Raw genomic sequence first — 11,143 nt, 5'->3', positions numbered from 1 at the left:
GGATCTTTTCTCTAACTGTGACTTTGAAGGACCTCGAAAGGGTAAGCATCCAAAAGAATGTGGGCGGACTTCTCAAAAGCTTGGATTATCAGCGGGGTTGTATTCGTCACCTTGGCATGAAGAACTAATAATTGTTCTCTCTTTGGTGTTGGTTTTTTGTAGTTAGCCATCACATTAGCCAGAAGCATCGCCCCCCCCATGGGATAGAAGGGGATGAAAGGTTGTGTGCAGATCCCTGGCACAGGGTGGTTATCGATACGCTCACTGATAATGTAGATCTGGAAGAAACTTCTTTACTGTATCTTGCTAGTACTGGACAGAGTAATGGTGAAGGGAAGGTCAATTGTCCCAGTGAAGGTCGCTAGGCAGCCAAAAAAAAAAAATTGTTATCGAGTTTGATAGATGTAAGTTTGCCTTGCGTTAACTGATATTAGTACGTTGAGCCTCATTTTTAGCCACATTTTTCCTGGCCGATTGAAGTGTGCATCTTATTAAATCTCATAATCAATAGACAAGTCCGTGAGGGTTTCCATCCTAATCACCAATCTCTCCGTGGCTCACACGCCACTTGTGACCTCAGGAGAAGATCCAATCGTTCCCACTGTTGAAGGAATTACTGGATTGTGTTTGTTAAACCTCATTTGGCCAACTGAGTGAGCAAATTATATATCTAGATGTCAACTTAGAATAATTATACATCACTCTAATTACACCTCTAATAACGCTATTTATAGATTTAACACGATCAAACTGTACGTAATGGAGATCTTTCTTCGTAGTTGTCGGTGTCACTGTCGTCTTCCTCTTCATGACGAGGCCGATGAATGGCGTCATGTTGGAGAGGTCTCGGAATGGACGCGGTGGACGGAGATCCGACGTGGCCGCATATCATGTTGGTGGTCGTCGAGCACTTGGTGCTCGCGGTCACGGGCGTCTACTTCGTCTTCGGCCAGCTGTGGAAAGTAAACTTGACAAAGAATCACGGATGCATGTGAATTCCCCCCGTTTAGGACATACAGCAAACACGTAGTGCTCGTGAACCGGGAGAGGTCTGGCGGCCACTTCGACTAAAACTATGAGCTCCTAAAATACTTGATATATGGCGGTCGTCAGGACGAGAAGAGCTAAGGGATTTGTTAAAATGGATTTCGATTCAGGAAGAGAGATCGAGGTAGAGGAACGACGGGTAACGACTTTGGGAGAGGACAAGTAAAAACAAGGGAAGGAACAAGCAAACCTGAACAAAAATGGTGCTGGAATAGTAGATGGCTGTGAAGAGAATGGCGGCCTGAGACTTTGCCAACCCTTTGGATCTTTTTTTTTTTAATTTATTTTTTTTTTTAAAAAATTTATGATTCATTATCTATCTAGGCCGGTGACCTTCCTCATAGTTTGTACACCGAACATGCATGAGCATAACTTCTTATTAGAGTGTCATATGATCATACCAACTAATTATATTCGTGTTGATATCCATTTATCTTTTGCAATTCTTGACACTTACCTTTATAATCAAATTTAGATAGGTGGTTAAAATAAGAGTTAAATTAAACAAAAAATTAAGAGATAAGATAAATTACAATTAAGTCTTGTAATTAAATTAAGGAGGAATAAGTCGATATAGAATTAAGTCATTTTAGCATAAAATGATTTTATTGGTGGAATTATACTGAAGTGGACTATTTGACGTAGTAGACACAAAAAGTTTAAATTAGAATTATCTTTGGGATAATGAGATCCTTATATATTAGTCAAATGTAATATGTAAAAATTTGACTACTAACTTCAGATGTCCTAATGGCCGAGGGTTGACCAAGAGCTTAGAAGGTTGGTGACTTAATTGGTGTTAAGCAGAAAGATTAAAGAAATCCAAGGAGGTCTTGGCAAAATTCAAGGAGATCAAAATTTATTGAATGGTAAAGGAATGTTGGAGAGGTCTTGGAAAAAGTCCAAAAAGATTAAAATTGATCAAATGATGAAAAAGTGCAATAAGTCTCCAACGAGTGGTTCTTTATGTAGGTTAAGATTGATCATATGACAGATGAAAAAGTTTAATAGGTTTTAATAAAAATTTAAGGAGGTTAAGGCCGATTAGATGATTAGTAAAGGATGCAAAAGTCTAAAAGGTATTAGCACTATAAAATTACAAGACTTGGAGGTAAATTCTCTGAACAAATAGAGTGGAGAGGTCTCTAGGCAAATGAATGAAAACCTAAGAGTTGTAAGAGTTTACTAAGAACTGTCATTTTCATATTTTCGGAACGGTCACAAGTGATTCTTTATCATAGTATGCGAATCAAGTCACAAGCTAAGTTAGGGCGAAAATAAAGATAGAACAAAGCTCAAATGCACGTGTTTGGAAATTATAAAGGTAACAGGAGATGTTTCAAAATATAGAATGAGAAACGAAAGCAAACGAAAGCCTAGTAACTTTTGAGGTGCCCAATTAAACAATCTCGAGTCATTTCTCAGTATAGAGTAATTTGGACGACCATAAATATGCTTTCCATTTGGTAAAGAATGCATCCTCCCCACCTGTTAATTTGGTTGAAAAGCTACTATTCTCATGTAATAAAGTTCAAATATGACCTAAAAAATATTCTAAGTTCCTCTTTATTTACTTCCCTCCAATAAACAATGAAAGAAAACTCTATTTCTTTTCTTCCCTAAGAAAATACTTACTATAGCAGCCGAATCAGAGATCATATAAAACTTTAAGATAAGAGCATACTTGAAATTGCAGTGGAATCACAGACCATATAGGCATATAAAATAAAAATTAATACACCATCTTTATCAAGATTGTCTGTTACTGCTGATACTTCCAAATGGTTGGTATATAATTTCCATATAACAATGGTTCTTCTTCAGGTGAAAACACCAGAGTACAATTTTCTCTTTATTCTAATTAGTTTCGACAATAATGGTTCTTAAGGTGGTGACACTAAGCCAAAGTTTCGATGTAAAAGTATACTCTAGATGGTTCTCAAGAAAGCTGTAAATATACCCTCTTTACCCCAGCTATATAAAGATTTAAGCCCAAAAATTAAACCCAGGTTGAATAGATGATGATTTCAGATATGCAGATGATGCATGACCTGCTGTGATGATTTCAGATTTGAATCCAAGTATTGCTTTGCTTTTATGTAGTTTCAAACATTTGTCTCTAAATTCCCTCATGAATGTTAACAGCATCACGAGGTACTAAACTACTGCATGCAATAGATTCTATGGCTCAACTCACATTAAACTCAACAAACAAATCAATTCAAAAGAGTGTTTGTGATAAATAAAGAGCCAATCAGAAGCAATATGAGTACCAAATAATAAAATAGTTGTGACATCTCCCACACGTCAAATGGAAGTGCAGAGCTTTTATTTTGAATCCCAAATTGATGCTAATTGTTAGAAGGAACAAATAGTCCTTTGGGGACAGTTCATTGAAGCTGAAGCTTCTTGATTGACTCGATTTGCTTTGCAGGATTGAGTCCCTTGGGGCATGCATGGGCACAGTTCATGATGGTGTGGCAACGGTACAGCTTGAATTCATCATTTACAGCATCCAGCCGCTCCTTGGTGTACTGATCTCGGCTGTCCTGTATCCACCTTCAAACATAACAAAACAACAGTCACGATGAATGTGCTGAGACAATAGAAAGGTACTCGAAGATTGATCTGAATGTGGCAAGGCAAACCAGAAGGAAGATGAACACAGAATAAGGCACAAGGTCTGTATCATGTTTATCATCACGATGTTTAGTTGTTTGCATCGTTGATACAATTAAATTACTATTTTGTCCTAGCATCTTCATAGTAGATAATAATAAGAACCATTAACAATCAACTGCCAAGTTCTACCATCAAACTTTGCTGGAAATTCTGCACGTTCTAATATAGTTGTACACCTTCAAATGTGTGTTAAGGAGTTCTTGATCAACCAGAATAATAACAAATTTGTTGTAATTAAATAACCATCCATTACCGAATTTCTCTTTTGCTTATTCCATCTATGTTCACCTTGTAAGAAATCAAAATGTCATGTTAGCTTGTCTATACCCATAAAAATATAATAATATAAGTGAATATCCTGGATTTCGACAATGGAAAGCTAGTGTGTCTGCACTCATAAACCTTGATTCAAATGAACTTTTGAAGGAAATTTTAGAAAAGGAACAAGTAGGTTTTTTTTTGCCCACATTCCTGAGTTGCATTGGCATGAATACGGAGGAGCAACTGCTAAAAGAGAAGTACCCAACACCAATGCGATAGAAAAAGAAACCTCATCTTGGGAATAAGTCTACTTTGCATCTTTCATTCAAAGACTATATCAAGAATGTTACTCTCTTGCTCATTCCAACCGCATGGAGTCAGACTATGCTTCCTTAGTGGTAAGATATGACATCAGGCTTATTTTTTACTTCCTCCTTTATATGAAAGAATTCAACGAAAAAAAAAAGTAGAAAGAGATATTTAAAAATTCATTAACCGTGTACAAAAACATTTTTTTTTAAAACCTAGAATTTAAATTTAGTTCTTGCGTTATCAGAATCAGAACTTAATCAAAAGGGAATAAATAGACAAGAGACAAATATTGAACGAAATGATCATAAAGAAATGGAAGGATTGAAATAATCTTTCCTACTTTCAGTTGCCTCACAAAACACATGTAAAAAATTCATATTTTCCAAGTAAAAAAAAAGGAATAAGAGAGAATGGTCATATTTGGATGCTATTTAATAAATCCTACAGTGAACATTCTATTGTATTACATGAGAAAGAGTTAAAAAGATACAAATTATACATTATGCTAGCATACAGACGTGTTGATTTTATTTTGCAGGGATGGAGAGAAATTTTCCTGATTTTTCAAAGCAGCATTCCATCAATGTTGTAGTCATGATTAGCTTATGGAACATAATGGGAATATAAATTTGCTATTGAACTTAATCCTTCCCTCATAGATACTTGCAAATAACAACGTGAAATTAATATTTCTATGCTATCATGAAAAATCATCAATGCTAGTTCCCAAGCTTGGAAGCATGAGGTTTTCATTAGGACTAGATAGCTAGCACTAAAATTTATCTGAACCTGTGAAGATGAATCACCATCCTATCTGGGGTAATACAACTTTGCATATAGCTCAATGGAGACAATCCCATAGAGCTCAAATAATTGGTACAAGCACAACTTGATGATAATGATAATGATAATGATATATAGCTACAGTGTATTCAGATTTTAAATAGACTTCATTTAGAAGGCAAAACCACCAAGTTCTATACAATCATCAAAGATTTAAAGCCACTGATTTCATTAATCTTTAATCACAAACCCGAACACAACATGATATCTAAAATACAGATTTTCATCAATACCAACCTGAAACCATTGTCCTGTATCAGTGATTAAGAAAGCAAGGCATCGAGGTTATTCTTTTAAAGATTCAACCATTAGGCAACTTGAAAAATATAAATAACAAGGAAGTCGTTTTAAGGAATCAAATAAACAACGTGTCATACCTATTGGCATGGAGGAGGGCAGCTGGCCCGAGATAGGTCTCAGGGTTCCACCAGTAGCTAGGGCAGGAGGTGCTGCAGCAGGCGCAAAGGATACACTCGTACATACCATCCAGCTTGGCGCGATCCTTTTTGCTCTGAAGGATCTCCTTCCCTGGGGTTGGCGGGGGGTCCTTCCTCTTAAGCCATGGCTCCACGCTCTTGTACTGGCTGTAGAAGTTTGTCATGTCCACCACCAGATCCTTGATCACGTACATATGCGGCAGCGGAGTGATCGTGCTGGCACCGGAGGAGGACGAGATCTTGGTGAGACAGGCAAGCCCGTTGTCCCCATCGATGTTCATTGCGCAGGACCCGCAGATGCCCTCACGGCAGGAGCGGCGGAAAGTGAGGGAAGGATCGATCTCATTTTTTATCTTGATCAGGGCATCAAGGACCATGGGGCCGCACTCACCGAGATCGATCTCGTACTGCTGGAGCTGAGGCTTCTCGGGATGATCCGGATTCCATCGGTAGATGGCGAAGGTCTTGCTGCGCTTGGGCTTGGCCGCGGCGGAGTCGGACTGGGAGGAGTGGGCCTGCGCCAGGAGGAGACGAGCCGCTGTGGGGGACGCAACGGTGGTCGGAGGGCCATAGGTGGGGAGCATGCCACGCGCAGCGGAGGAGCCTCGGCGGAGAAGAACCCTCGCAGCGGCCATGATACCGACGCTTCGAAGGTCGCGAAGCAGCAAGTCGGAAATAATAAATAAGGAAAAAAAGAACAAATAAAACACGACTAGACTAGTGAGGGTGGTGTGGTCACTTTCCCGTCCGTATGTTGGCAGAGGCGCGTGGGAATAAACATTGCTATCGTGTCATGAAATTATCTGCATATTGCCTTTTATTTTGATCCAATTACTTTTCTTTAACAAAAAAGAAATAAATTAAACTGTTAAACAGCAGAATTAATTACGCCATCAAGTTCGTTTATGCAGCAAGTTCCAGGTCTAAGTGCAGATAAAGCAATGATATATAATCTTTTTCAAATTTCCATTACAGTTCCAGAACTTAATCAACTTGTCTACTTATTTTCCAAATTACTTAGACCAAAGACATTTTTTTCAGATACAATGAGACAATGGAAATTAAAATAAGTCCATCCAGTAAAGTTCAAAAGCATAATTATGCTTCATGAGTAATTATGCTTCATGTGTACTCACAAAATTATATATATCCTTATGAAAAAAAAAGAAAAGAAGGAATAGGAAGTCTTCACCTAAAAAATTCCAAACATTGAAGAAAAATCACACAGAATAGATGGTAGTAACCAAAATCCTAATTTCAGTTTACACAGTACATGATCAATAGATATTGGTCATTAGAGCATAGACATGGCCTAGTTCCCACCAAAGAGAAAATAATAGATATAGCCTAGTAAACAATCCAAAACTAAGATAAAAGAGACAATGGCGCTTATGCACTAGCCACTGGTGTAACAGTAACCATTGGAGGACTTCTGATATAGTTGAGCAGAGATGCAGAATGTGGTGATGATGCCCTTTTTGCCCTCCCCTACATCAATCATCGGCATTGTCATTAAATCATGATGATTTCATCCGTTGGAAGACGGCTTGCAGGTACACCAGTCTGTGTCTGTGAGAGGTATCTTTTCCATAAGCCTTCATACTATAAACACACTTTTATTTTCTTGTTGCTATACATCTCTATATTAATCATAATCAAGCATCAGTAAAACACTGCATCTGCAGCTTCATCTGTTCATTCCCTCAAGATAGATATCACACCTGGTGTCTACCTTCTTGCCTCTTACATCTATGAGCTCCCACTTATTGTCTCAAATCCCGAATGCATTTGCCAATTTAGTTCATCACACCAAGTATCCTCCGCCCTTGCAACTTTGCTTGACTGTCAAAGAGTCGAGGAAATATTGCAGGCAGTATAACCTTTCATAATCATTGTAGCACCGGAAGCTTTGCACCATTCGCCTATGTGGAATAGTCAATCTTGACATGCTTAGTTTGGGCATCATGTATAAGCCTGCTCAATCCTAAGTGACATAATAGCGAGCCGGCAGAACCACACTGAACAATATTCACAGCCAACTGTACCTTTGAAATACTAGTGAAAGACAATTCGAACAAGAAATGCAAATAATAATAATAATAATAATAATAATAATATGGATGCAATTCTTTGATTGGAAAGTGAGTTGCAGCAGCTTTGACAAATGTGTCAATGATGATGTTCCTTGTTGGAAGACAATTTTTGATCAAATTCTAGATATTGTCTCATATACACCTGAGAGAACTTGCAGAACATGCTATTATCCATCTTCTCTAACAATCAATTGAAAATGAGGGAAAGATTGTCCATTATTTCCTCTGGAAAAGTTGTGAGGTTAGGCTGTCTCATAAGTCACTATGAACACATCAATTTTATATGTACAAGTCACACAAGGAGAAATTGTTGATGCAAAGGGAAAGCATCACATGATTCTAGAATTTTCAGAGCATCCTGCCACATAAATTTTAAAGTAAATGATTATGCTTGATCAAAATTCAGATCTATGTTGAAGGTTAAGTACTCGATACTTACTTGTAGGGAGGACAGGGGCAAGAATTGGTCTGATATTAAGGCTCTGAATAAAAGATAAAATTTGCTCATTGCCAGTTGCCATGAATAACTTCAGTACCTTCTCTGTCAGTTTGCCTGCCTGCAGGGTCTTCTGGAAACATCAATTTGGTCTTCTCAGATAAGTGTACAAGCTTAAAAAGGCAATAGAGAAATTACCTATGTGATAATTAGTTTTGCCTTAAAGGAATAGGTTGACAAATTCAAAGGTTTGCAAGCCATAACCATACATTGAGATGCCCATTCATTTACATTTAGGTGACTCAATCAGACTTAATATCAGGAATATATTCAATGTGAATCTCTTACAATACGGGAAGCGCTACTGACCAGTTAAACCTTTGGAATCAGAAAGAACTTCAAACCTCGACTCAGTAAGGAATTGAGATAACAAATGAACAAGCTTAAAAATACTGTTATGTTAGGCTAATAACAAGTTGAATATGAAGAAAGCAAAGGCCAAGTTGTTAACCACATGAAAAAGCTCATGAATAATTCAAGAGTCTTGTTGCTGGCCAAGTTCGTTTGTAAGCACATATGCAGACTTGTTAAACAGTAGTCGTGTGTATGCTCGAAGTTTATTTGCAAGTGAAATAAATATTTGCTACAGACATTTGTTAGTATATATAAATCAGTTTACTCATTTAATCAAATAAATTCCGTTTTCTTGCATTCTGAATTTCTGCATAATAATTCAACATCAATTTGACTTGTTATCTTTTTTTAGAATACACACAGGCTAGTGCCGAGGTAACCAATAACAAGATTAGTTGTAGCTTATAAAATGATTTGAGCAGGCACCAGACAAGATGTCAATTTGAGTAAAGGAGGAAGATGGCATGAAATTCATTATCTTTTGAACTAGAACCGTGTATTTACTCTTTTACTAATTTGATCTATATGTCTGTACCAAAGTGGCAATTCTTAGACAACAATCTAACTGAATAAACAAATTAAACCCTGTCTTTCTTTGGTGACCGCTTAAATACATCAAGATCTTCAATTGATTGCAGTCAGATAGACTATGATCTATGACCTCTCAGAAATTACAGTTCGAAAAACAAAAACAGTGTAGTCCTCGTTGGATACAAGTAAAGGAGTGGTTGAAAACCTCCGATAAAAACGAACCGGTGACAGAATCAAACAACAGATCCACTTCAAACATAAACTTGTGAATCAAAAGCATTGCTATCAAGAAACATTAAGGGCGTTCAAGAAAGAGATTGGTACCCTGAAGAGCTCGAGGAGGATTTGGTCGGGGATGGAAGAGAGATCAGTGATGTGAGCGATGTGGCGGAGCGCGGAATCGATGGTAAGAGAAAGCAACGAGGGAGGTCGCATCGTCCAATCCTTCGCCTTCCCTCTTCGCAAACCTAACGAGGAGCCACGAGAGCTCGCAGCCTTCCGCCTCCGAGCCTCAATTGTGTTTGTGTCTCCCTTCCGAGGTTTGAGTCGCAGTCGCCCTCTATTTTTATATTCGTGTTAATTTTATAATACTCTTAAAATTTAATACTTTTCAAAGTATGTTTAGGTTGCTAACTAATTCTTGGTCTTCTTCTTCGTTTGATTTTAGTGTATTTCGATAGTAAATATTAACATATTCTTAATATTAATAAAATCTCTGCTGAGTATTTTAACAGATCGTCTATATATTATGATAAAAATAAAGAAAAATATACTATAAGTTCTGTTTGAAGGGAAATTTTAGGAACTAAATATTCCAAGTTAAATATAACTAAGGGAATTTCTACATCCCATTTCCCATCCCATTTTCCAAAGTATCCGAAGCACATTAAAATCATTTTGATTTAAAATTTTTATTAATGGTTGATGGTGTCAACATTTTTCTCCCTCTTTTTCTTAGCGCATGCAAGCCTTGTCACTTTTCTTAACTCTCCGATTATGAAAATCTTTCGCTTTGTTTTAGTTATGAGATCATCCCCCACTGAAAGCTTACATAAACGTCTTTATGTGCCCCTCAGGCGGCATCAAGAGTTTTCGACGAAAATTTACACCGATCGTGTCTCTCTAGTGAAGGGTTTAGTGTTTCCATCAATACTTTTAACTATTGGATTTGCAAAAGCTTAACCAGTTTGTTAGTTTTTTTGTTATTAATTTTATTTTTTTTTTCAAATTGTAGGATTTAACTGATGTTGGACAGAAATTGCATTGAAATAGTATGTTAGGTTACTTTAACAATTTTTTTAAGCATACACAGAGAAAAGAAGACATTATAGATTTGTTATTTGACATGATCGAAACATAATATGACCAAACAATCATCTTTTAGTATTTTTTTAGACATACAAGTTATACAGCATATTCGTGATATATTGATCAATCAGAGGATTGCTACTCTAAGGAAAGTAGGTTCAGTAAGAAAATCTCCTTTTCAAACAAAATATTAGAGGCGGAGAAGCCTCTTACACGAAAAAAAAAACTCGAAAGGAAAGAACTGACTAGAACTTGAAGTAATGTTATTTGAAAAGGAGAAAATCAGAGTTCTATTTATAATCCACTAGTCAAAAATAACCATTTGCTGACGTGGCATAGTTTGGGTGCTTATACCCTCTCCTGGCGCCCTAAGCGTGGCAAATCTTATCTTCACGTAAACAGCTACGCAACAGGCACGAGATAAAATTTTATCCCAGTCCGGGCGCCCGAAGTAGGTCCGGCTGCCTGGACACCCTTCCACGACGAGGCAGGCATCGAGGTGCCCCTAGGCTGACCCTGGGGGCCCGGTCGCCCGGACTGTAACGCCCCGGCCCGGGCGGGCCCCACCCGAACCGAACCAGGAACGTCACCTGAATTGCCCATCGGGTTGATGACTAGCTCCACAAACAATCATCTTTTAGTATTTTTTTAGACATACAAGTTATACAGCATATTCGTGATATATTGATCAATCAGAGGATTGCTACTCTAAGGAAAGTAGGTTCAGTAAGAAAATCTCCTTTTCAAACAAAATATTAGAGGCGGAGAAGCCTCTTACA

General features: G+C 37.6%; 2 protein-coding genes across 4 annotated transcripts; both read right to left on the bottom strand.

Moving 5' to 3' along the window:
• Window positions 1-3,304: 3,304 nt before the first annotated feature.
• LOC122029417 (succinate dehydrogenase [ubiquinone] iron-sulfur subunit 1, mitochondrial-like) lies at window positions 3,305-6,298 on the bottom strand. The gene is made up of 2 exons (XM_042588390.1): window positions 5,523-6,298; window positions 3,305-3,606 (listed from the first exon to the last, which is right to left on the bottom strand). Exons 1-2 carry the CDS (start codon window positions 6,215-6,217, stop codon window positions 3,438-3,440), a joined length of 864 nt encoding a protein of 287 aa, XP_042444324.1. The 5' UTR covers window positions 6,218-6,298; the 3' UTR covers window positions 3,305-3,437.
• Window positions 6,299-6,822: 524 nt separating this feature from the next.
• LOC122029418 lies at window positions 6,823-9,608 on the bottom strand. 3 transcript variants are annotated; one of them, XM_042588391.1, is made up of 3 exons: window positions 9,381-9,608; window positions 8,115-8,244; window positions 6,823-8,033 (listed from the first exon to the last, which is right to left on the bottom strand). In XM_042588391.1, exons 1-3 carry the CDS (start codon window positions 9,489-9,491, stop codon window positions 8,005-8,007), a joined length of 270 nt encoding a protein of 89 aa, XP_042444325.1. In that variant the 5' UTR covers window positions 9,492-9,608; the 3' UTR covers window positions 6,823-8,004. The 3 variants fall into 3 exon arrangements, with proteins under 3 accessions (XP_042444325.1, XP_042444326.1, XP_042444327.1); XM_042588392.1 differs by having other exon boundaries at window positions 8,115-8,241; XM_042588393.1 differs by having other exon boundaries at window positions 8,115-8,232.
• Window positions 9,609-11,143: the final 1,535 nt, after the last annotated feature.

This window comes from Zingiber officinale, chromosome 10B (genome assembly GCF_018446385.1).
Source record: "Zingiber officinale cultivar Zhangliang chromosome 10B, Zo_v1.1, whole genome shotgun sequence".
NCBI classification, from domain to species: domain Eukaryota; kingdom Viridiplantae; phylum Streptophyta; class Magnoliopsida; order Zingiberales; family Zingiberaceae; genus Zingiber; species Zingiber officinale.
The sequence above is the reverse complement of the archived record's forward strand: the minus strand, read 5'-3'. Positions and strand labels throughout refer to the sequence as shown.

Excerpts from the sequence above, each read along its gene's own strand:
- LOC122029417 (XM_042588390.1), bottom strand. The coding sequence starts at position 6,217 with ATGGCCGCTGCGAGGGTTCTTCTCCGCCGAGGCTCCTCCGCTGCGCGT. Across the intron at positions 3,607-5,522 it reads GCCCTCCTCCATGCCAATAG|GTGGATACAGGACAGCCGAG; the intron begins GTATGACACGTT and ends TTATGTTTGAAG.
- LOC122029418 (XM_042588391.1), bottom strand. The coding sequence starts at position 9,491 with ATGCGACCTCCCTCGTTGCTTTCTCTTACCATCGATTCCGCGCTCCGC. Across the intron at positions 8,245-9,380 it reads TCCTCCTCGAGCTCTTCAGG|AAGACCCTGCAGGCAGGCAA; the intron begins GTACCAATCTCT and ends TGATGTTTCCAG. Across the intron at positions 8,034-8,114 it reads TGCCCCTGTCCTCCCTACAA|GATGCTCTGAAAATTCTAGA; the intron begins GTAAGTATCGAG and ends TTTATGTGGCAG.